Raw genomic sequence first — 27,991 nt, forward strand, 5'->3', positions numbered from 1 at the left:
ATAGAACTCAAGAGCTGAGTGCTTTTAGTTCCCTTTTACTCGCTTTAATTCACTTCACAATAGCCGTGTATACACACGCACACACACACACACACACACACCACTGGTCTGTTATTGGTCCCGCCCATAAGCAGCCCTTTTACCATAACCACACCTTTTTTGAATAGAGCTGAATAAAGTTTTAAAAACCGAATTCTGTGACGATATAAAAAATTAACAATATAAGCAGAGGTTACACTAGCTGTTGCATTTAAATAATGGAGGTAGAATTACAGTATATTAGAAAAAATCGTGATTGAAAGTTGTCTGTTTTGCCATTGAAACCTATGGGGATGGGTGGAGTTACACAGCTTTCTGCAGCCGAACAGCAGGGGGCGCCCGACCTGTGGTGGCTTCACTTTTAAGACCATACAGTCTATGGTTCAGTCACACTCATGGAAATTGCACAGTTTCATTGTTTAAGTCTGACTAAGTCAAGTTAAGCTTAGCCAGTTCTAAACCATTATGGGCCTTAAAAAAACGCCAAGGGGAGGGGAGGGGTGTTACTTTTACTTTTAAAAAATCAGTAATCAGATTACTTTTTCAAAGTAACTATGCCATCACTGTTCATTTGTTCAATTCATGACTGGAATAATTGTTCCTTTGGTCAAAGTTACCAAAGTAAAGGCAGCGGATTTCCTACACAAAATAGCGTATGAGCTGCTGACAGAAGACGTATCTTGTACAATACATGTTTTGAACTCGTCATATTTGTTTCAAAGTAATTGATGAGAGCAACATATAGCAACAATGACCATGTACTGCAAAGACATTTGTATAATGTTTTGTAATGCTTACATATTAGCAGGGTTTGGGAAAGCTAACATTTAAATAAACTGTTGTCAGAAAGCTCTGAAAACTGCAGTAATATTACTCAAATTATTTGTGCTTTCTAGTGTAGACCATGACCAAATCTAAAAATGTATTTAATTATTTAAAATTATAATTTAAATCTAGATGTTCATGAATCTGAATTATTTTAATCATTTTTTTTTATTTGAAACTTTTATTAAACTTCAAGATTATGAATTACACTATTAAATATTTGATAATATAATTTGATAATTTATTAAAAATGAAATACATCGGAGGAAGCATACGTTAGTCTTCACTCTCCTGGTGTGTTGGGGCATTACTAGTGATAGGGGGAGTCCTAATGAGTGGGTTGGGTAATTGGCTGTGTAAATTGGGGAGAAAATGGAAAAAAAAAAAAAAAAAATTAGATACATAAAAATTCAATTCTACAAAATACAGATTCAAATACTTTTGTCTGCTTTTACCCCTTAACGGGCTTTGGCTCATATATGAGCCACAGATGTAGACGATACAAATATTTTCTCTGCAGTAAAATTTGATTTTTTACATTCTGAAAACGTTGAGGGCTTTAAAATCTCCTACAGGACACTTGGAGAAGCTGCATGTTGTCTCTCTACTTCACTTAATAATTCCAGATCAGCAAGAGGAATCAACCCAAATTCTGCATGATTAAAAATTTTAATAAAAACTAGACAATCGTATCAAAACCAAAGGTTTGGAGGACATAAAAGGTTTGATTGTGTATTCAGGAAAAATTGATTTTAAAATTCAATACAGTTCAGTTTAGGATTTTAAAACTTAAGTGTGCCGTATGTATATTTTTGACTTTAATTCCTTGATGATTTACAAAATAAAAGCCCAGGATTCCCATTTCAATTTTTTGGCCAACCAAAAAAAAAAAAAAAAAAGCTATTTGTAAAATAATATCCAACCATAACTGTAAATCCCAGTCACTCTGGACTTCTTCTTCCAACTTTAATAAGCACTTAGGTTGAATTTGTGCAGAACCCTGTAATGATGATGTTCCTACACTTTAAAGAAACCAAGGGATGCAGTGTCAGGAGAAAGAAACACTGAGATGAATCCAATAAACTCAGAAACCTGTTTTCTTCCTCACAGATAAAATCCAACTGTGGATCTGACTAATCCAGCTCTAATACTGCCTCAGACCCAAATACTGAGAAGCACACCTGTAGTGTGGGTCTGTTTCTGGGAGGCTTGTTACACCTGAGCTTTATCTGGAGCTGATAATAAATAAGCAGGATTTAATGTGTTTTTTTTTTCTGCTGTATGTACACATCTTTTGCTAGTATTGACCCACGCCCTTGATTGGGCAGAGAAGAAGAAAGAGGGGGAGCGAACTCAGAGTATTTGGGATGGAGTTCGGGGCAGCTTCGCTGTAAAGCGTGAAGCCGAAGCCCCCCCTCTCATGAGGAGAAACATTAGAAGAGAATAAAATTAAAGAAGGAGGAAGATGGGGAGGAGGTGGGTGCGAGGTTTGTTCAATGAGTAGGTAGAGAGGAAGTGACGGTTTAAATAGGGATGGAAGTGGGAGGAGTGAGGGCGTGGATCACTCCCAAAACTTAGTTATGACACATAACTCCACTTACTAAAAGCCCCAGCAACTGCTGCTGAGGAGCTCTGAAGAACACGGCATAAGTCAAAACATATGCAGGGAAAATATGGGCAACTTTTAATTAAGTGGATTTAGTTTCAGTGTTAAAAAAAAATACACAGAGCCGTAATTAACAGTTACTGTTATGGACGAGTTTATTTAATAGAGCTGATGTAATAGAAAAGATTTAAACAGAGAAAATAGATTTATTTTTTATTTGATGCTTCATGTGTAACTAAAGGTCTAAAATATCTAGGTAACTAAAAATACTGAATATTTTGAACAGATAAAATAGAATTTTTTGATTTTATGATTTAAGATTACTTTACATCACACAGGAGCGCCACTCCTCGCAGTATCCAGTACTCAGGGCGCTGGCTGGTTCTGAGGTCTACAGCTGCAATGATGTTCTGATCGGTCCTCGCAGGTTTCTTATATATGGGGCAGGAGTAAAGGCGGGAATCCTTCACACCTGAAAATAACAGCAATATATATTCAGTATTAAACAATATGAGCTCATGTCTCCTGCTCTAAACAGGGTTCTTACTCCATTTTAAAAGTCAAATCTAATGCTTTTTAAGACCTTTTTAAGACCGTAATAAATATAATTTAAAACCCAAAAATGTAGTAATAACTTCTTAGGGCAAAAATAATTTAGAGTACTGAAAATCAAAGCTTAACATCTTGCATGTGTTATCAATTTCCATTATCAATTTTGTTCTATTGTGATGCAGAACATGTTGACATGTTAGCTAGCTCACCGCTAATGTAAGCTAGCTCTACGCTAACCCTAGTTTTCTCCCCAGTAATGTAGCTAACTCACCGCTAATGTTAGTATATTAGCTAGCTCTCAGCTAATGTTAACTCAGCTAACCTTAGTTCTCTTCCATTAACGATAGCTAGCTCTCCGCTAATGTTAGCTAGCTCTACGCTAACCTTTGTTTTCTCCACAGCGACATTAGCTAGCTTGCCGCTGATGTTAGCTTGCTCTCTGCAAATGTTAGCTAGCTCTCAGCTAACCCTAGTTCTCTCCCCAGTAACATTAGCTATCTCGCTGCAAATGTTAGCTAGCTCTATGCTAACAGCTCATCAGCTCACCGCTGATGTTAGCTAGCTCTCTGCAAATGTAAGCTAGCTCTATGCTAACCTTAGTTCTCCCCCAGGAACGTTAGCTAGCTCACCGCTAATGTTAGCTAGCTCTACGCTAACCTGTTTTCTCCCCAGCAACGTTAGCTAGCTTGCAGCTGATGTTAGCTTGCTCTCTGCAAATGTTAGCTAGCTCTACGCTAACCCTAGTTCTCCCCCAGTAACGTTAGCTAGCTCACCGCTAATGTTAGCTAGCTCTCTGCAAACCCTAGTTCTCTCCCCAGTACTGTAGCTAACTCGCCACTAACGTTAGTATATTAGCTAGCTCTCAGCTAATGTTCACTCAGCTAACCTTAGTTCTCTCCCGTTAACGTTAGCTAGCTCTCCGCTAATGTTAGCTAGCTCTATGCTAACCTTAGTTCTCTCCCCAGTAACATTAGCTAGTGTGTGTGTGTGTGTGTGTGTCCACACATAGAGGAAACATTTCATCTGTGCACAAATCATGTATGGTGAATATTATTGTGTCTTGTCTAAAGTAAATAAGTATGTAAACAGATGTGTAAGTGTGTAAAGATCATTTTTAAATTATTGTATAAATCCAGGAAGACACTGCAAGAGACAGCAGGCCTGGCCGTGTTGTCTTAAATCACGTTGAATGTATTCCTGTCCCTGGAAATCCTTCATAACCAGATGGGGCTTTTAATCCGCCAGACAATGCAACGAAACTCAGCAGCTCAGCTAACAGCACGTGATTACCAGACCTTTATGCAACAGAAGCCCAGCTGAAGAAAAAGCACTTTAATTACTGAATAATTCTTGAATTTATCAGCTTCAGCAAGTAAAACGGCTTATTATGCTCATCATTATTCGTAATTATCCATACACACCCACGTATAATAACTTGCATTTACTTATACATTTCTAATTATCTGTAGAAATTATTTTTCCAAGAGTTCCTGTCTGTCTCCCGCTCCATAATCTACTCCCATTAATACTGGAGGTGCACACACCCCCCACAACATTATTAAAAACTGTCTGTGACATTTAAATGCTATATTAATTTGTCTGTTACTTGGAATGGATTATAAATTATAAGCGCCACAAGAGTCAGCACTGAAAGGGCAATACACATTACTGGACCTGGTTTATCCTTTGCCTTATGGTTTCTTTTGGCCATTGTTTCAGAAGCTCTAAGGTTTTCTATGGAATCTAGTTTATAATGTGGGTATATAGAGTAGTATGAACAAGTTTGGGCACTTCTGATCATTTTCATGGTTTTCCTTTATAAATATATAATGTTTGGATCAGCAATTTCAGATAAATATATCATATAGCAGGAGAACACAGCGATATTTAAAGAGTAAAATGAAGTTTATAGGATTTACAGAAAGTGTGTAATAATTCTTTAAACAAAATTAGGCAGATGCATAAATCTGAGCACCCCAACAGAAAAATTACATCAGTATTTAGTAGATCCTACTTTTGCAGAAATAACAGCCTCTAAACGCTTCCTATAGCTTCCAATGAGAATCTGGTTTCTGGTTGAAGGTATTTTGGATCATTCTTCTTTGCAAAACATCTTAGTTCAGTCAGGTAGACCAGGTAAAGACCTTCTAACCCTTCAGAGAAGGGGTGACAATAGGTGCATGTAAACCATTACATAATATTTAATCTGGATATATATTATAGTTATTGTAGATTGTAAGCATATGTTTTATAAATTAACTAAAATAAAAAACAGCAACTAATTCAAAGCATTAGTCTGCGTGTTTCAGTTGCTATAGGACTCTATATCTGACTGACAGCTGTTCTAACCAATCAAAACTGCCTTTTAAAATGGCTTCTACCCCCTTGTGTCTGCGTGAGCCTTCTCCTGATTTTTAAGGGTGTAGTAATGAGTCTATTAGCAAAGTTGTAGCCAATCAGATTCATGATTTTCACTACAGCGGCAGGGCCATGGCTGTCTAACCCCTTCTCAGTGCTGTGCTGAAGGGGCTACGCATTGGTTAGTTGTAAAACAGAGCGCATACTGGATTAGTTCAATAGTTAGCTAACTATCATAGAATTACGAATGCAAATCAGACAGATATTGTGTCGTAACTAATTAAAAAGCATTTTTAAAGGCTGCCCTTTGATGTGAAACTAATTCTTAATAATAGGCCGCCTGACTGGTGAGTGTTTGTGTGTAATTAATGTTTTGGCTGCCCTTGCGTAACATTACTGTAGGCATACAAATGCACTTAAATGCATCTTTGTTGAATGGCTGTACTTGTAGGAAAATTAAGCACTGATTGATGGTCTGTTGTACGTTTTGTAGTTTGTAGCTGTATTTGTGGGCTGTTGATGTGTATTAAGTTCATAACTAAGTCAAGACAGAGAATATGTAGTTATTGTAATATTCAGCTGGGGGAGGGGGGGTTGTGCTTGCTAAGTATATATACTTAGCACTTAGCACTTAGGAGTGAGCACTAAACCACAGTCTAAAGTGGAATGCCTAGCTTCCCCAGTTCTTACCATTATTCTCAGCATACATCCGGACCACAGGCATCATCTCAAACAGCACTTTGGGCTTAGAATCCACCAGTCTGCAGTTCCGCCGGTCCCAGCCTGCGCCCTCCAGGTATAAGCCGTACACATACACACCTTCCTGCGGCGGCTGAGTGATGTCATCCTTCATCCACCTTGTCACCTCGTTACACAGCACCATCCGGTCCAGAGCCCAGCCTTTGTTTGCTCGAGTGATCTCCTGTTCAGACAAAGGGAGAGACATTCAGTGATTCCTCAGCATAAAATTAATAAATAAATGTGTATCAGATTATTGGTTTATGGCATATATAATAAACGTATAACATTCACAAAATATTACAGTGCATCTATACCTAAGAGAATGTAGCCCATGGGAATTGACTACATGTTGATGATGGGTGTTTTGCCCAATGTGCAAATACATAAATGGTGAGAGGAGCCAATGAGGAACGGTATGATTTTTACTAATCACGGCTGCACTGCCAAAACATAAGCCACACCATGAAGATCACCATATTTAACTGAAATAAGTTGCAGTCTCTCTGTCTTTCCTTGGGTTCCACAATATGGCCACCAACATGTCTTGTGCCAGAGACTAACCTTTCCTACTGAGCATGCTCACAACACAGTCATTGTCACTAATTAATTGTTTTACGTTATCTGCACTCAAAACACAAGTAAATTAAGTGAAACAACAAGTAAAAAGTGTATTTTGTTGGTAACTCAGTAAAGTTAATCTATTTTTTTACGTCACATTAGACAGTAGAATTATTTTAATTGAATTTAATTACCCAACCCACTAATTGGGACTTCCCCTATTACCAGTAATTCCCGCAACATTAAGAGGGTGTAGACCAGGGGTGTCCAAACTTTTTTTGTTGGGGGCCAGAAGGAGAAATATATTTAGTCACGGGCCACACTCTTTAATAAAACAAATTCAAATAATAACCACTTTAAATAATAGATTTTGCTGATTAATTTCATTTACACACCATTTTACTCGACTTACTATCTTTATCTATATTTGACAGTGTTGTGTAAACTAAGATTTTTCAAACTGATGTTTCATTTCATGATGTCTCTTAATATTAAACTCCTTAATTACGGCAACTTTTAGACTCTTTGGCCCGTTTTTCTGCACTAGAAATGTGCACTCTCTCTGCTTTTAGACTCTTTGGCCCGTTTTTCTGCGCTAGAAATGCACACTCTCTCCGCTTTTAGACTCTTTGGCCTGTTTTTCTGCGCTAGAAATGCACACTCTCTCCGCTTTTAGACTCTTTGGCCTGTTTTTCTGCGCTAGAAATGCACACTCTCTCCACTTTTAGACTCTTTGGCCTGTTTTTCTGCGCTAGGAATGCACACTCTCTCCGCTTTTAGACTCTTTGGCCTGTTTTTCTGCGCTAGAAATGCACACTCTCTCCGCTTTTAGACTCTTTGGCCTGTTTTTCTGTGCTAGAAATGCACACTCTCTCCGCTTTTAGACTCTTTGGCCCGTTTTTTTGCGCTAGAAATGCGCACTCTTTCTGCTTTTAGACTCTTTGGCCCGTTTCTCTGTGCTATAACTGCGCACTCTATCCGCTTTTAGACTCTTTGGCCCGTTTTTTCTGAGCTAAAACTTCACCCTCTCAGCTTTTAGACTCTTTTGCCCGTTTCTGACACCTAGCGTTCAAACTTTGAATCTCACATTATGAAAACCTGCTTAACAGCGGGCCAACTTTCATTCTATTTCTAAAATACCTCGCGGGCCGCTCCAAAAAGGGAAACGGGCTGCAAGTGGCCCGCGGGCCGTAGTTTGGACACCCCTGGTGTAGACTGTCTCTTTTCAACCTGCTGCTGATGTAGAATTACTGGGTGTACATCTACCCACCCAGAGAGAAGCATGACCCATTGTGCTCTCTCTCGGACTCTGGCAGCTGATTGATGGTCTGTCAATCAGCTGCATGAACCAGGATTCTAACCAGCAATCCTCAGATCACAGAGGCAGCGCCTTAGTCCAAAATAATTTTGAACATAAATGTACAAATATTGAATTAGTTGATCCATAGAAAAAAATCGATGAGTGCGACAGGATTAGGGAAATGGTAGCTGGCTGTGTGTGTGTATGTGTGTGGGTGCCTGCCCACCTGTCTCATGGCTGTCAGAAAGCCCTGTGGGTTGAAGAAACCCGTCATCCAGAAGCAGTTTGGTCGCCCCTCAAAGATCCAGGCCTGAAACTGCTGGTTTCGCTCCAAAAGCTCCGTGAACCAGAAGCCCAGAGTACTGGAGGCCCATGAGGCCTACACCACACAAACACACACATACACACAAAAAGTTATTCCAGAAGAACAAGAACTTAATAAATACTAGAAAGTGATGAACAAGCATAATGACAAGTAAAGCAAATCACTGTTAACACAGGGCAGTCATATTGGTTTAACATAATTCAGTCATATTTAAACGCTAACAATTTGATTAACATATTTCATTTTTTTTTTAATTGGTTATTTCTATCCTAATTATATGTTTTAATTTTCTAGCACAACTCAGTTAACCCCGTGACTTTGGTCAATTGTCTGCCTGACATTACACCATTTAATCTTGAGGATTTCTATTTAAGCATTATATAAAAAGCTTTCATATTTGATAAGGAATGTTACTGAAAAGCATAATTGCAATTATAATAAATAATATTTAAAAAATATAAATTAGTAAATCTGCTAATGTTCAAATATAAAGAAAAAAAAAACATAATTTTCTCTTTCCTGAACTTCATTTTAAAATCAATTATTTCCTGAATATGAATCAAACAGTTTATTGTCTCCAAACCTTTAGTTTCATTATGTTTGTTTAGTTTTTATATCTATTTTCAAACATGCAGAATTTGGGTTGATTCCTGTTACTGATCTGTAATTATTAAGTGAAGTAGAGAGAAAACAGGCAGCTTTTCTAAGTGTCCTGTAGGACTTTTTTTAAAACCCTTAAAATTTTCAGAGTGTAAATAAGTTATTTTACTACAGAATTTATTTATTTTTTATCACCTACACCTGTAGCCCGAATATGGGACAAGGCATTTTAATGAAGTGAAATCAGTTGAAAACCTTTTGTTCAGGATATAATAATATAATTTTATATATAGTATAATGATTATTATATTAACCAAAAGCACAGCCAGAGTAAATGTGGGGGGGTGACTTCCTACCTTTTTCCAGCGTGCTGGAATGCGGGCATCGTACATGCAGTCCAGAGCATCACGCAGGTTCTCACTCATGACTATAGTGCCGTCGATGGCCAACTTCAGGTCAGTAAGCGTGCTCCTCACTAGCGCCAGCACTCGCTGCATGCGGTCAATCTCCTGCCTCAGGAAGATGTTCATGGGCTCCAGGCGACCCATCGTCTCTAGCCTCTTCATCACCTACGAGAAACACACGCACACACAAACACACACATCAGTAAAAAAAACTAGATCCTTCAGGTTGTAGAATATGATTTAGTTTTTCCCCTTCTGCCTTCAACACAGCTCTAATCTGCTGAGGCATGAATTCCACAAGACCTTTAAAGGTGTCCTGTGATATCTGCCAGCCACATGTTAGCAGTGATTCTATTAATTCAGTGGTGCTGGATGGTTTTGTTATCGTCCTGCTCAATTGAATTCCACCTGATTCAACTGACCTTTTATTTGCCAGGTTTAGTCAATGTGTTTGGAAAGCTGGGAATTCATCAAACTCTATGGAACTTTGAGCATCACACGACCCAGTGTCCTTCTTAGCGCTACTTTCGGTAGCACTTTGGTAGGTATTGACCACTATATACTTTTATATTGACCGGTACATTTTTCAGATGCCCTTCTAGCTAAATAAATAATATTATTAATATATCGGGTGTTTGTGTGAAAGTGCTGTAACTTTTTTCGGTAGGAGCTCAGTCCTCCAACTGTGCGGAATGTTTAAAAAATATGCAAGGGTTAGTCTGTGGGAGGCGCCGGTAACCAAGGTAAGATGGATAAACACTTCAGAAATGTGTAGTGTTTTCGGATATTTCAGATTAAAATCATAAAATGTCTGTATGTAAAAATTACTGGAAGGAATGAGGCCGATTATGCTGTGTTATAAATCTACTTTAGATGGCCAGAAAGCAGCAGCGCAACTGGTCTTCAACCAGCCATAATATATAAAGGTATATTTTTCAGATGCCCTGATCCAGTCATCTAGATTAAAGAACTAACCGACAAATTAATAACCTTACCTTATAGGTACAATTGTAATGTTATTCCAATTTATTATACCTAATCTATTATACATATTATATATGTTACTACATTTAAAAAAATACAGAGAATTTAATTCATTTTGAATTAAACTGTACCTTTAAAGAGTAAAACTGGGCTTTATGCAGTGCAGTGATGCTCATATGATATTTTTTGATGGTGCTGATGTTTTTTAACCACAATAATGAGGAGGAAGAGGCAGCCAGCACCTTTGGTCACTGCTCTCCTTCAGAACCATGCAAAGTGGTCCGAGATAACAGGGGAACAGCTGCCAATTACGGTCTGCTTTTTCCCTAAGCACCTGTAGTTAGGTACAAAAAAGCCTTAACGCTCTATGCAGCATTAAACAGCAGCTTATTTAAGCCACTCTGTGGGTAATAATGAATGTATGTTGCAATTTTATGTAATTGCTCACTTGTAGCTCCTTAGAAGAAGCAGTGAAATTCTGTGTAGAGACCAAATCATTTGTCTTTAAGTATAATAGGAAATATTATATAATTTTATATAATATAATTATAATATAATATATATAATTAAACATTGCACAGCTACCGGTCAGTACTGTTGATAGTGAACAGCCCACACTGGCTAGCATCACATTGAGAGGTAGATAATAGGGAAGATCACCCAAACTAGATTTTTCACAAAAAATCAGATTTTAAATTTTTGATCGATAACTTCCCCTCCTACTAAAAATCAAACTACAGATGACAAAGAAATGGTTCAAAACTAGGTTTATCTGTAAAAAACATAAATAAATAAAATAAATAAATTGGTGTCAGACGCTTTGAGTTGAGTCGACTTATTGAGCGAATCAATGATCCAAAACATTGTTTACAAGCTCATGCGTTCATATCACGCTGTGCCCTCACACTGAAACTCACACTGACGGATGTCAGATTATATTTCATTACTTCAGAATGCGAGTTTGTGACTGAAAATTGAGAAATTAGGCACTAAACGGAACAGAAGAAACTTTAAATGAGAGATATTATTATTATCCACAATTAATCATAGATCCTTACCGGAGAGCGATGACGCTGCAGTTTTTAAAAAACAGTAGGAATTATTTTTAGCTAAATATAAGCTTTATCACACCGGCTGTTTGTGTCGTGAGTGCTGGAACTTTTCTTGGTACAAGCTCAGTCCTCGGACTGAGCGGAATGTTTAGAAAATATGCACTGGTTAGTCTGTGGGATGTGTGAGTAACCAAGGTAACACGGATAAAGACTTCAGAAATGAGTAGCCTTTTCAAATATTTTCGATTAAAAAGATACAATTTCTGAATGTAAAATTGCAATTACTACTTTTTGAAAATCGCATTAAAACTGTAATTCCAATTAACTGAACTAATCATAAAAAATCGCCCAGCACTAATCCAAACTACTGAAAAGTTACGCTTTGTGTGACTCCCAGCCATGGATGACTGTGGCGTCACCTGGGATCAAACTGGCAATCTTCCGAATTATATAACCAACACGTGAGACTGCTGCTCATTTTTAAAGCAACGGGCCACTCAACTCTTGGTACAAGCAGTGGTCATCACACGTCTTAACTACTGTAATGCAATGATAACAGGCCTGTGTTGTAAAACCACTTCAGATGGTCCAGAAAGCAGCAGCACATCTGGTCTTCAACCAGCCAAAACCAACGGTCACATGTTACTCCACTGCTCATTGAGCTCCACTGGCTACCGGTTGCTGCTCGATTTAAATTCAAGGCTCTTACAATCTCCTACAAGGTGATGATAGAACAGGCTCCTTCCTACCTGCACTGATCACTCCTGAAGGCTTACGCTACCTCCAGTGAACGTCTCCTAGTTTTGCCAAACATTCACACAAAGCAATCCAGACTGTTCCCTTACATACAATAGTTCCCCAATGAAGGAACAAACTACATTGAGGAGGATTGCTGACTACCAGAGAAAGAGCATCCATAAGATAAAGCTCTTCAAAGAACATTCCCCTCATCCCGTGCTCCCCTCTTGTCCTTCTCTATCCCATTATGACCCTTTGGCTTCCTACAATGTTTTTGCCTTTGACTTATATGTCCTCTATTGCTAACGTACAGCATTGTTTGTAAGCCGCTTTGGACGATAGCGTCCACTAAATGCAATGTAATGTAATGTAAAACCTTTAAAGAATTGTGAAGGAATATACAGGGGTTGGACAATGAAGCTGGTTTTAGACCACAATAATTTATTGTCCCGACAGACAGTTCTGGTGGAAACAGGAGAGTTAAGGTGCACATTGAGTTCTGCCGTGATTTGGGAAGCCATGGTTTTATTTTTTTTAGATACAATCCGGGTTAGCACCCGAACATCCCTTTCAGACAGCTTCCTCTTGCTTCCACAGTTAATCCTGTTGGATGTGGTTGGTTCTTCTTGGTGGTATGCTGACATTACCCTGGATACCGTGGCTCTTGATACATCACAAAGACTTGCTGTCTTGGTCACAGTTGTGCCAGCAAGACGTGCACCAACACTTTGTCCTCTTTTGAACTCTGGTATGTCACCCATAATTTTGTGTGCATTGCAACATTTTGAGCAAGAGCTCTGCTCTTACTGGTGCAATGTGCAATTAATGAAGATTGGCCACCAGGCTGCTCCAATTTAGCCATAAAACCTCCCACACTAAAATGACAGGTGTTTCAGTTTCATTGTCCAACCCCTGTAGTTTACTCAATTTCTAAATACTGGACTCTAAACCTAAAAAGGTTAAACATTAAGACCCTTCACCTCAAATGGACTATAGTCTGGTGGCAGCTTCTCCAGCATGTCATCAGCCAGACGGCCCACTGCCGCCTCGCGGGTCTCTCCTCCTCCACTGGAGCTGTCTTTGGGCTGTATGCTGAGAATGGTGTCCAGGACGTCCTTGGCCAGCTTGCTTTGGTAGGTGATGTCAGCATTGGGGTGGAGGCCAAACACCTCAGGGGTGTCATATGCTGGAAGCCCCTATAGAAGAACAGCAGACCCAAGACACCAAAGATTCATTAAGCTGTATTGATCAGATTCTTTACTCAGCACAATTACCATTTTAATAGTCTATGGTCATGTGAGTATATCTGAGCTAAACACAATTTTTGGATTAGCACAGGGTTCAATCCCAGTTTAGGTTATGGATTAGTAATCAACGCTCTGCATTGATTTTCGTCCAGGCTATTTTGCAGTAACGCAAACGCTGAGGCAGAAGCGTCACTTGCGACCTCCTGCTGGGATGCTGATAAGGACAATAACAGCAACGGAACAGAAGCTTGCAGCACATGGAATCATCGTCTCTTGACCACATCTCACAATTCTAACAGTTCAGATCTAAATAAAGATCCTTATCAGTTGATTAAAGGAAAAAATATGTTTTCTTCCAACGTATTTGTGCTGTGGCTAAGAGACTAATGTAGCCAGCAAATAGAGGTGGGGTCATGCAGGTACAGAACATGAAAAAAAAAAAATCCACAAAACAGTATTCCATCTACCTGAGCAGCACTGGAAACTTTTACCTCAGCAATATGTACTGAGTAAACTGCACACCCACTCACTCTACCATTTGCTGCATTGACCTCTAAAGGGCAGCCCTTCGTACCACTGTAACGCTGAATGGAGGAAATGCTAATAGAGAAATGCTTATTTTAGCTGAGCTTCAGCTACAGTATAAACAAACATAGAAAAGAGAGGTTACATAATACACATTCACTGTTTTAATAAACTTAGTGTGTATGACTGTGCTCTAACAAGCATATACTTATCTAGTAAAATGATGCATGTTTATATAAACACTATAATTATGTTTTCATTCTTTTTTGTCTTTATTGTTTATGCTGCTATATGAAACATGTTGTTTATTATAGCTGCTCCATACATTTGACTAGTTAACGTTAGCAACTATGTGATGACCAGAATCACAATTACTAGGCTGAAATCTGAAATCAGGCTTCCCACCTCTCCTGAAAGGATCCCACATGTTGATACTGAATATATATATATATATATATATATATATATATATATATATATATATATATATATATATATATATATATATATATATATATATTTTTTTTTTTTTTTTTTGCTTTTGCTTTTTTTTGAGTGGGCGAGTAAGAGACAGAACGAGAGAAAAAGAGTACCATACACTGCAGGAGAGAGATACAGAAACATTCTAATTACATTCTCCTTGTGCTAAGTATAACTCTTGTCCATATATAGTATAGTTAACATTTTTAAAACTACCTGGCTAGCTGTGCTACTCTAATGCTACCTTATTGTTGTTCTTTTTAATGTGACAAAAGTACCCAAAAATATATGGCTTTAACAATAAAATGTATCATATTATACTTTGGCTTAAAGTATTACAGGAATTATTATAGTATTTGAGCAGGCAATCAGTCATCTGTAATTGAAAACCTTTTTTATGTAACTGTGGGCATAATATGACAGTGGAAATATTATAAATTCGATTTTTTTGGGTAATATATTCCACACATTGGCTATTTCCTGTTTTTTTCCCTCTGTGTTGCTTTTAGCCTTTATTCTCCAAAATAACATTTAACCACAATTAAAGTGCATCCGCTGAGAGACACAGCACACCACAGGATGACTGAATGGATTGTGTCGCAGCTTTTTGTGTTGTTGTCTCTTGTTTTTACTCTCTCTCTGTACTGGTTGTTTTTATTTCATGCTCATTTATCTCACTCTTTTCACAGGAAGGTTGTGTGTGTACTGCATGCCTGTGTGAATGTATGTATGTGTACTGTGTGCCTGTAGTCTGAGTGAGTAAGGGTGCATATGTGTGAGACTGTATAAATGTGTGTATGCAGACGTGCACACATGCAGTAGGATGTCTGTGTAAATGTGTGTGTTTGTGTTTGTGTGCATGCTCTCTCACTTATGATGTGTGACAGACTACACAGTGGTCCAGCAGCACAGTGCGGTTGGAGGAGTGTTTGTGTGTGAATGACGGTCTGCCGCACGCAGGGGCTGAAAACATCCGTCACAATGAGATCAAAGTGAAATAAAAGCTGCATTCACGCCTGCCCCTCTCCTCGGCGCAAGTGTGCTGCAGGGCTGCGTGAGTCACCGGCTCCGGCAAGACACCAGGATAAACCCGGCGATGTGGTCTGTGTGATCATGAGACTCCACTGAAGGACCTCATGGATAGAGTGGGGTGGTGCTAAGACTGAACTCTGACATGCTTGATTTACATTAGATCAGAGGAACGGAACCCTGGGAATGACTTTCTTTAAAACAATCAGATGTGATTAAAATACATCTTACAGACTTGAATTTGATACTAAAATATGTGCAGATTGTTTTAAATAAAATGTTTGACTTGAAATGAATTTTATTTAGTTATTCAAACTTACTTATCGTATTTTTCGCACTAAGGTGCACTGGATTATAAGGCGCACTCTCAATAATCGTCTATTTTCTGGTCTATTTTCATTTTTTATGGGTGAGTAAAGTGCTTTATTTAGAGTAAGCTTAGATTTCCAGATTTCCACTAAGGCTGGATACAGCAGCAACTAAGGCTTGATACAGCCGCGGCTAGTGGTTAAAGCCACCTGACAGCACTACACTGAGGAACCCTGCGTGTTTAGGTAAGCCAGACGATATTAGCTAGCGGTTTGTAGCTTGTTTTAACACAGTACACACAGGCTACAGGCCAATACCACTCACCTTTGAACAGCAACAGAAGTTTGTACTTAGTGCGGTTAGCGGCTAATGCTAATGTTGCTCCAGCAGTATTAGTAGCAGGCATAGACTGTATATAGCTGGACAGAGCATCGTCTCTCAAAAGTGAAGCCACCACAGGTCGGGCGCCCCCTGCTGTTCGGCTGCAGAAAGCTGTGTAACCCCACCCATCCCCATAGGTTTCAATGGCAAAACAGATAACTTTCAATCACGTTTTTTTCTAATATACTGTAATTCTACCTCTTTTATTTAAATGCAACAGCTAGTGTAACCTCTGCTTATATTGTCAAATTTTATATATCCCCACAGAATTTGTTTTTTAAAACGTTATTAAGCTCTATTCAAAAAAGGTGTGGTTATTGTAAAAGGGCTGCTTATGGGCGGGACCAATAACAGATCGTCAGCTCCGCTCCACCCCGCTCTGCAGTCTGTGACCGCGAGGCAGCCCTCAGGGGCGGGGTTATTTAAATGAGTAGGCTGCTCTCCACAGTCTTTCTCCATCCTCTGGTCTCTACTGCGCAGACTCGTGTTTCAGGATCGCCAACATGGCGGAAGATTTTGGCTTCATTTTCACTGAATGAATGGGAACGGCGACACGTTGTCAATCTTTTTTTACAGTCTCTGGCCTGTCTCTTCAGGCTACAGTCCAATAATACCTCTGAACGGCAAAAGCTGCTTTATCAGCTAATGCTAATACTGCTCCAGTAAACTGAAATTCCTGTATAATGCTGTACTATAGCGGAGTGGCTTTACTGCTCCTTACAACCTGACTGGTAAAATTCATACATACTTAAGTTACACCGGATTATAAGGTGCACTGGTGATTTTTGGTAAAATTAAAGGATTTTAAGTGCGCCTTATAGTGCAACAAATACGGTACACATTTTTTTACAGTACCCACTACTCACAGCATCATGTTTGGGATCTACTGTAACAATGATAAGTACATTACAGCATTCATATTTAATCATTTTTTGCAAAACTCTCACATGCAGTGGTTGCTTGAAGTCTGTGATTCATAGACATCACCAAATGTCTTAAGACTTTTTTTCAGAATGCAAAATAAATGGTAAACTGGATTCAAAGCGGATGACAGGTATGGGCACTCAAGAACTAAAAAGAAAATAAAAATAAACATTAAAAAGATAAATAGTAGGTTCCTATACACCTTAGAATTCAGTGTGCTCTGACTGTTTAACTGTTATATAATTAGTGATGCTAAGTGCACCAGTACCTCTGGCAGCCATATGTGTTCAAGCCATGACACTCCCACCACCACATTTCACAGATAGGATGGCATGCTTTGAATCATGGACAGTTCACATTTTACTCTTGCCATCACTATTTGTGAATTATAAAGGATTCAACAGTGAAGGTCTTCTTTTGCCTACCAGACCCTATTTCCTCTTAATCATAATACAGTCTCCTTAACCTAATTTGTTTTTAGCAAGAAAACGAAATGGCTTTTTTTAGTACACTGATTATTCTCAAAAAATAGTTCTGAAACAGAACTTCAGATTCTTCAGTAATGGTTTGCTCAATTCAGGTACTCAAGTACTTTTCTTTTTTTTTCTCACTGGTCTCCAAGGTACTCTCAAGGTCTTCAAAATACATCAATGTTTCTTTAAGTACAGTTTTTTATTTGTGCAGTTTTCTCATCCATAAACAACTGATAAAAATACCTCAGTCTAGACTCTTGATCTTTATTTGTAGAGACGAGACATAACATTTGAAGATCTTTTAAAGCTCCTTTATCCTTGTTCTACAGAGAGCTGATCAGTGTTATATTTCTTCATGTTTTTTTCTGCTGGATCCTTTGTTGGTAATAACTGAACCAAGCTGACAAAAACAGTCCAGAAATCTTAAATTTTTAAGTTAATGTTCTTTACTGTTATCACAACTTTTGTTTTCTCTATACTGAGCTTATGTTAGGTCTTATGTTTTTACAGTCTTATTAACATTATTTATAGACGTTTGCAAGGTGCCAACTGATGTATCTAAACTTTCGTTGCCTGTGAGTAGCATTAAAGGAGTAGTTCAGAATGCAGCGGCAGCAGGACTCGTCTTTAATCTTCTGAAATTCAGTCATGTGACTCTTTTGCTGTGCTCCCTCTACTGGCTTCCTGTTGCTGCCCACATCAGATTAAAACCCTGACTCTGGTCTACAAAGCCAGATCTGTACCAAGAGCTCTTAGAGCTTCCAGTACGACTCGGCTCGAACCACTATCCCTCAAAACCCACAGGAAACAAACATCCAGACTCTTCTCTGTGCTGGAGGACCAAGGTGGTTGATCCACCACTGGGTGTCAGAACAGCAGAGTCACTCGCGGTCTACAAACTCCGACTGAAGACTCATCTTTAAAAAGAGTTCCTAAACTAATATAAAAAAAATAAAATATATATATATATATATTCTCCTAGGGTTCTAAACATTATTAAGCTTGGTGTATCTCTTGATCCTAGTCTATACAAACTAGTTATGGATATTCTGAAGTAATCTAAAGGATATGGGCGTCTGCTAAATACAGTAAAGGTCAAAAGTTTGGATACATCTTGTCATTCAATGCGTTTTCTTTATGTTCATGGCTATTTACATTGTAGATTCTCACTGAAGGCATCAAAACTATGAATGAACACATGTGGAGTTTTATGTACTTAACAAAAAATGAGCTGGCCTCCACAGTCACCGGACCTGAACCCAATCCAGATGGTTTGGGGTGAGCTGGACCACAGAGTGAAGGTAAAGGGGCAACAAGTGCTAAACACCTCTGGGAACTCCTTCCTTCAAGACTGTTGGAAAACCATTTCAGGTGACCACCTCTTGAAGCTCATTGAGAGAATGATGCCAAGAGTGTTCAAAGCAGTAATCAGAGCAAAGGGTGGCTGTTTTGAAGAAACTAGAAAATATATATTGTTTTGGGTTATTTCACCTTTTTTTGTTAAGTACATAAAACTCCACATGTGCTCATTCATAATTCTGATGCCTTCAGTGAGAATCTACAATGCAAATAGTCATGAAAATAAAGAAAACGCATTGAAGAAGAGAAGGTGTGTCCAAACTTTTGTCCTGTACATTACCTTAAATGTAAATGTAAATATAAATGTAAACGTAAAGGAGTAGGTACACAAAATTAAAGCACACCAAGCTTCAAATGCAAAACGTGTCTTGGATTGTCAACAAAACAATTAATGTATTTTGTTAATTCTACTAATCTGTAACTACAACCTTACCAACATTTGGAAGCATTATAGTCTCCAGTCCTGTGAAAGCAGTAACTGCTGTGCTCTAAAGCAGCATCACTAACCTGTATGTACTGCAGATGCTGATCCACGCTGGTGCATCTGGGGATGTGGTAGTCCTTGTAGAACTGGAATTCATGGTTGAACATGGTCTCGCTGAACCAAACCTTGGCAAAAGTGTTCAAGAGACGCTTGTCGTAGTCATCAGTTACTCTGCCCCCATACTGTATCTCACCAATCATGTAGCGGACGGTGGTCCAGGACACTCCCTGAGAGAAGATTACAACCACAATTACACACAGGAAGACAGCAAAACCATGACAAAACTCTGCTAAATAGAAGCTGCACAAATGCCAAAGATGGTTTGCTTGGACTGTTAATAAATGAGCTTTATGTTCTTAATGCAATGTGCAAAATGTCCAATATGAGCTGTGTGAAATTCCTTTAAGAAGGAACTTGGCCAAATTAAAACTAGGACAATTCCTCACAGATTTAATCTTTTTAGAATTCTAGTTTGACAGTGTCCCAGTAATTGCTATATTTTTCAGGACACAAAATGGAAAATCTATATTTATACGCATTTAAAGTTGTTTTTAATTAATAATAAGGCTCTATATGTATTATACATAACAAGCCGAAAAAAAGTTCTCTCATAGCTATAGCTGTCCAAAATGTATATCACAATATGTACTTTTAATATCAGTTGATACAATATACGCATGATAAACAATTGCGGTATAAATATATATATAAAAGCCTTTGCTCATGGTGTTTGAGATCATGCACTGACAGAGCTGAGCAATGTGGTTAAAATATATCAGGACTTTTGCAAAATTCAAAATATTAATCGCATTATTTTGACACTCACAAAAAAACAATAAAAGTGCCAGATTTGTGATATTTATTCAGTTTTTGCTGTACAGTCAAGTCAAGTCAAGTCATTATCAACCGCTTCATCCATTAAGGGTCGCGGGGGGGGGTGCTGGAGCCTATCCCAGCCGGCATCGGGCGGAAGGCAGGATACACCCTGGACAGGCCGCCAATCCATCGCAGGGCTGACAGACACAGACAGACACACAGACACATTCACTCACACACTCACACACTCACACCTAAGGGGCAATTTCAACCAAGTTCCAATTAGCCCGAACGTGCCGTCTTTGGACTGTGGGAGGAAACCGGAGAACCCGGAGGAAACCCACGCAGACACGGGGAGAACGTGCAAACTCTACACAGAAAGACCCGGGTTGCCCCAGCCGGGAATCGAACCCAGGCCGTCTTGCTGTGAGGCGGAAGTGCTACCCACTGCGCCACCGTGCCGCCCGTTTTTGCTGTACATTATCCAGATAAACAGGAAATTTTATATATAATGCTAAAATATAATATATTGGCAATATGATAAGATTTTTGTCATATTGACCAGCTTTTCTCATAGCAAGTAATAATAATAATACACGATAATCCATTTTCTGATTCTGAACTCAATGGTACTATTTTGCCTAAAATTATTCATATACATATGATCTCCTATTTTTATGGTGCCTTATCCTGTGCTTCCCACTTTATGAACCCCACTGATGTTAAAGATCACTATGCAGATGTACAGTTGAGGCACAATCCATTCCTGAACCCTTTGTCTACTGCTTACTTACTGAACAAAGATTTGGTTTAATTTGGTGTTTTTTAATGGTAATCTATTCTGAACACAGCAGTAAAATGGTTGTTAAAACATTTTTTATTACTTGTACAATTGATCAGACATCCATTTGCTTGGGTAACCAGCACAGACAGCAGATCACCTGTTAAATATCTTTTCTGCTAGATAGAAGCAACCAACATGCTGCTGACAGTTTCCTCACCCTCTTCATGTCCATGTCATCCAGGTGGTTCTGCACAAACTGGACAGTGGCGTTGAAGTCAGCCTGGTTGAACTCGTATGGGATGCTCCAGCCCAGTGGTCCATACTTACGCCTCTCCTGAACTGTAGAGTGCAGGAAGGCCACGCTGTAGAGCATGGGTCTCCACTGCACCATGTTACTCACATCCAGCAGCTCCTGATTAATCCCTAATTACAGAGAGAGAGAGAGAGAGAGATGGCTAATTTAGTACAGCATTAATAAAAGTGTATAAAACAAAATACACTCTGTTGATTTTTGTGATTCATTGCTGATTTCTATAAATGTAAAAAGAGTGGACCGCAATTAAACTAAATCAAATAGGAAGATACACTGCCTGGACCAAAAAAAAAAAAAAAAATCTCCACCTGGATTTAAGTAAGAAAATTATGTAGGGTTAAAGCTGCAGTTGGTCTGCAGGTCTAGGTTCAACTGTTAGTATCATGATTCTCAATACCAAAATGATATTAGAATAAGAAAAAGAACAATGAAATTGTCATACTTTCTGTCTAACTGCTGTATCAGATTTCTGAATCCGGATTTCTCAACTGTATATACAGTCACTTGGTCCATGCAGATGTATTGAGCTACAGCTCTGTTTAGTCTTTCTGCTGCTTTGGAGGATTTATCATATTTTCTCTGTCTGTGTCTGTTTTGTCCACAAGTCGCGGACAAGAGAGGACGCCTTTTATTTTTTGCTGTCGCCATTTTACGTGCGCTGCTGCTCTTTGCGCTGCTACTGGCTTGCGTGTGCATGTGCAGCTCAACCGAATCAAATAAATACCTGTGAATTGATTCATTTGTTCAGAATACTAGGTTTACCTTAATCCTGTCACTCCAGCCACGGCGTGAATCTGTTTTTTTTTTTTTTTTTTATGAAGTGAATCAAATCACGCTATTTGACTGCTTTGAAGCAAGCAGCTGGGCTTTTATACAGTATTTAAAGCATCAAATGCTAAAGAACCGAATCGTTTGTAATAACATAGTATTGAAAAAACATCGAATATTCGGTGCATCGTGCAACTTTAATTTCAAGATGACAATGTCAGGATTCATGTGGCTGGAATTGTGAAGTGTGATTCAGGGAGCATGAGATCATCATTTTCACACATGGAGAGAGTTCACCACACAGTCCAGAGCTTAACCTCACTGAGAATCTTTGTGATGTGCTGGAGAAGACTTTGTGCAGTGGTTGGTCAGACTCTACTATCAATGCTGCAAGATCTTGGTGAAAAATTAATGAAACACTGTATTGAAATAAATCTTGTGACATTGCAGAAGTTTATTGAAACAATTTCACAATGAATGCGTGTTGCAATCAAAGCTAAAGGCGATTCAACCAAATATTAGAGTGTATAACCTTTTTTTTGGTGGCAACTTAAGTATGGGTGAGGATCTGAAATTCTGATAATATATATTATTCTAGTATAATTAAATTATTTAGGTTAATTATTTCACACTAAACAGGATAAGAGACAGAACAAGATCGGGAAGGCAAGGCAAGATCGGGAAGGTCAAGAAGACACTCAGATAGACCTGATCATATGCTGGCAAGAAAGGCAAAGCAAACTTCCAAGTAAGAAAAAAAGGATCTGCAAGAAGAAGGAAACCTTCCAGCTCTCGACCTTAAAAAGTCAAATAAGGGCAAAAAAGATTAAATTATTAGATTTATTTACTTGTATATATATATATATATATTAGGGGTCACGATTCGATTCGATTTTCTTATTTCTTTTTTTTTTTTTTTACTTTTTACGATTTTCTTTCTTTATTTTATTATTGTTATTGTTATATATATATATATATATATATATAACAGAGTACAATTAACACTTGCTACCATAACTTTACCCTGAAACTGTGCTTTAGGTTTTACAAATATTGTACATGAACTTCTTACTGGAAACATGCTCTAATATTGTGCTTCTTTAGTCTTTTTACCTTTAAATATACACATAAGAGTAGCACGGTTTGACAGGGTAGCACAACTCGACAGAACACCTGTTGACTCTGCTCGCTGTGTGGGCGTATCCGTGACATTTTTTTAATTCAATTGAAGCAACAGGTGTAGTCAATCATAAGTTTTAAAAATAAGATTTTTAATCAACCTCACTGTGATCTATAGTTCTATATATCCGTTTTCAGCTTCTCCTCCGTGGTTGAAAGGCAGCTGTTCTGTGTGTGAGAGGCTCGTGTGTGTGCGTGTGTGTGTCACACAGTTATTTCTAAAAGTTTATATATATATATATATAAATATATATATATATTCGCCCAAACTTTTAGAAATAACTGTATGTCATTCTTCCACTAACAATGACCTTCTCAAAGGACAGTAATTCATCACTCAATACAAACACGTCACATACAAAAAAAAATAAAATGTATTCTGCAGATAAATGTACTATAATTTCATTACCGGAGAAAAACGCAGCAGTTCGCCGTCTTTTAAAAAAAATTTAACTGCTTGATTGACAGTCAGGCAACAAAAAAAAACTTCAAAATTTCAGTTCACTGACTTGACGTCCTGTGCTAAATCTAAGCTCTTGGCAGCATCCAGGCACAGCTGTTATTTCATAATAATGTACAGGTTCTCCATCTGACTGAGCTGAGTCCTCCTGAGAAGCTGAGCACCCAACAGAGCTAAAGTCTTCTTAACGGTGCATTAAATACGCTCATCATTCACTGTCCCCAAACGACAGCAGCCATCATATCTGAATAAACAGTAATATTCTAAGCTGCAGTGGGAACTTTTAAACAGATTAAGGTTGTTTGTGCTAAAATTGCCCTGCCAGCTTCTCTGTGAAAACCTATTTTTTACTGTTTTAGAGACTGATCTACATAAAGCCATTGTTTCACTACCACCTTCCCCACACGCTGGCTATGCCTAGCTAAGCATTAAAAGTTAAATGTAAAAGAGAAAAGTATGGCATATAGTTTTTCAGCTGTAGCCAGTACAGGGGCCTGTAATCACATTACTGCTACTAACTAAATAAGAGACCACTTAGAAATTATGAGTTTCTTTGATTTTTCCAAATTGAAAACCCCTGGAATATAATCAAGAGGAAGATGGATGATCACAAGCCATAAAACCAAGCTGAACTGCTTAAATTTCCACTAGGAGTGGCATAACATTATCCAAAAGCAGTGTGTAAGACTGGTGGAGGAGACCATGCCAATATGCAAGAAAACTGTGAATAAAATCAAATATTGATTTCTCTTAACTCTTAAACTTTCATAAATATGAACCTGTTTTCTTTACATTATTTGAGGTCTGAAAGCCCTGCATCTTTTTTGTTATTTCAGCCATTTCTCATTTTCTGCAAATAAATGTTGTCCACAGTTTATAGAATAAAACGACACTGTTCATTTTACTCAAACATATACCTATAAATAGCAAAATCAGAGAAACTGATTCAGAAACTAAATTGGTCTCTTATTTTTTCCAGAGCTGTTTATATACTTAAATGATTGTCTTTTTACCTGTCTTGTATAATTATAATCTTATAAAAATCTTAAAAAAAAAAGATTTTATCTTTTTGTAAGTTAATAGATAAGCGTATTCGCTATCTAATATTTCTTTGTAATGAGCTCCCATAAGTTTATCAGTCATTCCCTGAGTTAGACAGTAGTATCACTATAGTATTATTATTTTAGTATTATTTAGTATTATCATTATTACACTGAAAGCAGACTAAACAGAAAAAAAGTGGCTGAACTGACCTTGATATGTCCTCTTGAGACCAGCCTTTAAACCCTGCGGAGGCTCATTTGTAAACTTGATGGACATCTGCAGGAGTGTAATGGGGAAGTTGCGGTGTGTTTCAGTGGTGATCCAGAGGCGGAAGCTCTCGTGGATGCTGTCAGTCTCAGTCACAGTGTCCATCAGCTCGTCCAAGAAGTCCAGGCCCAGGTGACAGTTCTGTAGCAGAGCCCAGCCGCCCTGTTCGTGTGTGTGTGTGTGTGTGTGTGTGTGTATACGAGAAAAACAACATTGAAAACAGCTGAATTTATAATCAGTTCCCATGAAAAACAGTAAACTGGATTTGTTTTGCTGAGCAGCTCATTTAAGCGAGATGTATATATGGTGGAGGTGGATATATGCCTTACGTTAGCCATGAACTGCTGTAGTAGTTTGCGTGCATGCACTTCCTGACCCTGCCCCATGGACACGTAAGCCGTCTCCACCTTCTGCCTCTTTCCCAGGGCGATGATGATGTCTGTAGGGTCCGAGCCCATAGACAATAAGCAGATGATGGGTGTGCGTGGGTCTGACTCCTCCCATGTCCTCTCCAGGTCCAAAATCACACCCTCTGCATATCTCTCTCCCATTGAGTCCACAATGTATTTACGAGCCTTGATGTTACAAAGACAAAAAAAAAAAAAAAAGTGTTGATACTGCTGTAAAAAAATATATATGAATAACATTTTAAGATTGGGTTTAGAGTTAGATAAAGTTTAGGTCAAGGTTAGGGTTATGGTTAAGTGTAGGATTAGATTTTAGCGTTGATTAAGGGTTAAGGTTAGGGTTGGGTGTAGGGTTATGTTCAATTTTAAATCATTTAAATTGGACATATGGTTAAGTTGCAGTTAATAGACATTTAGTTGAATGTCAGTTGAGCTCCAACGAAGCCATCAAATAGAGCATCCAAGTAAAGTGTTACCAAATTAAGAGACCTCTTCAGTTTCTGAATCAGTTTCTCTGATTTTGCTATTTATAGGTATATGTTTGAGTAAAATGAACATTGTTGTTTTATTCTATAAACTACAGACAACACTTCTCCCAAATTCCAAATTAAAACATTGTAATTTAAAGCATTTATTTGCAGAAAATGATAAATGGCTGAAAAAACAAAAAAAGATGCAGAGCTTTCAGACCCCAAATAATGCAAAGAAAACAAGTTTATATTCATAAAGTTTTAAGAGTTCAGAAAATAATATTTGGTGGAATAACCCTGGTTTTTAATCACAGTTTTCATGCATCTTGGCATGTTCTCCTCCACCAGTCTTACACACTACTTTCGGATAAGTTTATGTCACTCCTGGTGCTAAAATATAAGCAGTTCAGCTTGGTGGTTTGATGGTTTGTGATCATCCATCTTCCTCTTGATTATATTCCAGAGGATTTCAATTTGGTAAAATGTTTTTTCCAGAGCTGTATACTTCACACTTATAGAGATATAATCTTTCGGGTTATTTTTATTATGCTCTATGATGTGTGGCTGGTTTATGAGTACTTCCTGCACAATCATTTGTTGCCAGTATCTTCCTTTAACAAGCACACTTGATCATTGAGGTGACAGAACAATATTTCAGGAATTTACACAAATATAACTCTATATATGTCTCATGCAGCTTCACTAAAGTTACATAGTGCAGTTAGCAGCCTTCTGGCCTAATACTGAAGCATGATAATGGAGCATTATCCACATAAATCTGTATCTGTTAAATAATTAAAATGCAGAATGCAGAAAATAATTGGTTTAGACAGGATTCCACCAACAATAGGATGTTGCTTAGCCTCCAGAAGTGAAGGTGAAAAAAATGGCTTCCAGCTGGAGGATAACTAACTAATTATGCATCAACAGATGTTACAGAGTAATACACTGTACACTTCCACACTACTAAACTATAAAAACAGGAGTTTGTAATTAGAAAAAACTTTACACACACAGTTTAAAGTTCAGTGAAGGAGGGAGAAAATATTGAACCAGTTAGTTAGTTGTGTAAAAACGTGTAAGAGGTGTGTGTAACCTGGGCAATGGTTCTGTCTGGACACCAAGAGCGGATCAGCAGCAGACGTTTGAAGCAGTCCAGGGACTGATCATAAGCGTTAGGGATGACCTCCTCCTCTGGAGCCTCCTTATCAAACCAGCTCCTCCACTGCTTCTCGTGACGGCCGATCTGAACACGAAACAGCAAAACACAAACAAAACCACGTCAGCGAGGGAGGGGGGGAGGGGGGGCGCCCGGCTCGTGTCCCTGCTGTGCTTTGCCGCTGTTTAATTAAACAAAGGCTCTTAAATTCAGTCTCCTTCAGTCACAAATAATTGATCTGCAGTTTGCCAAAGTGAGCCTGTTTCACACAGCGCTGAGCACGCTGCTCCGCTGGGAAAAAGGAAGCTGCCAGTCATTCGCCTGCAGTGTGTGTGTGTGTGTGTGTGTGTGAGAGAGAGAAAGTGAGAAAGAGAACACAGTCCAGGCAAATTAAATATTATCATGTTTTCTGCCAGGATATCAGCAGAAAATGAATATTAGAATGTGTGTCTGTGTGAGTGTGTGTCAAAAACATGCACACACCTGATCCAGGATGTCAGAGAACTGCCACAGTTTGCTGAGCTCCACCAGGTTGAGCCAGGTCATGTCCGGAATCCACTTAGATGGCTTGGGTGGGCAGGCTTTCAGATCCAGAGAGGCTCCACCTGAAGACCAGAAACCTACTGTAACATACTGGACAACACTGTGTTTTATTCACTCAGTCATGCATCACTGTCACATAAAATATATTAAAAATATCTTTACAAGAGAAGCAAAAAACCTTCCTAACTTGGAGTCAATGTCAATGCAATCAAGTCAGTTTCAAATCATTTTGGAGCATTTTATTGGTCCATTCATAGTGAAACTTGGATATTACATGAAGAAAACTGCCAGTTTTAACAATATTGTGCAAAAACACTGATTCTATTTGAGCAGGGTTTTTTTTTGTTACATAATTTGAAACTGGCAGTCCACAAATATGTTGCCTAAATTTTATGATGAATAGAGCAATAGAAACGCTTCAAAATAACCAGCAATGTAATATTTTGGAAGTTAAGAAAGTTTCTTGTTTCTTTTGTAAAACTGCTAAG

The 27,991-nt window shown here is 38.3% G+C and overlaps 1 protein-coding gene across 3 annotated transcripts in view; it reads right to left on the minus strand.

Moving 5' to 3' along the window:
• Positions 1-2,601: 2,601 nt before the first annotated feature.
• dnah5 (dynein, axonemal, heavy chain 5) overlaps positions 2,602-27,991 on the minus strand; it is a 212,011-nt gene continuing 186,621 nt past the window's right edge. For all 3 annotated transcript variants that reach the window (XM_049480737.1, XM_049480738.1, XM_049480736.1), the window contains 11 exons: positions 27,444-27,565; positions 26,898-27,047; positions 25,254-25,499; positions 24,867-25,086; positions 21,111-21,316; positions 19,317-19,520; positions 13,063-13,278; positions 9,261-9,473; positions 8,206-8,358; positions 6,071-6,302; positions 2,602-2,942 (listed from right to left, as the gene is read on the minus strand). In XM_049480737.1, coding sequence (XP_049336694.1) covers positions 2,791-2,942; positions 6,071-6,302; positions 8,206-8,358; positions 9,261-9,473; positions 13,063-13,278; positions 19,317-19,520; positions 21,111-21,316; positions 24,867-25,086; positions 25,254-25,499; positions 26,898-27,047; positions 27,444-27,565 — 2,114 coding nt within the window. In that variant the 3' untranslated portion in view covers positions 2,602-2,790. The remainder of the gene's footprint in view (positions 2,943-6,070; positions 6,303-8,205; positions 8,359-9,260; positions 9,474-13,062; positions 13,279-19,316; positions 19,521-21,110; positions 21,317-24,866; positions 25,087-25,253; positions 25,500-26,897; positions 27,048-27,443; positions 27,566-27,991) is intronic.

Source organism: Astyanax mexicanus, chromosome 6, assembly GCF_023375975.1.
Source record: "Astyanax mexicanus isolate ESR-SI-001 chromosome 6, AstMex3_surface, whole genome shotgun sequence".
NCBI classification, from domain to species: Eukaryota; Metazoa; Chordata; class Actinopteri; order Characiformes; family Acestrorhamphidae; genus Astyanax; species Astyanax mexicanus.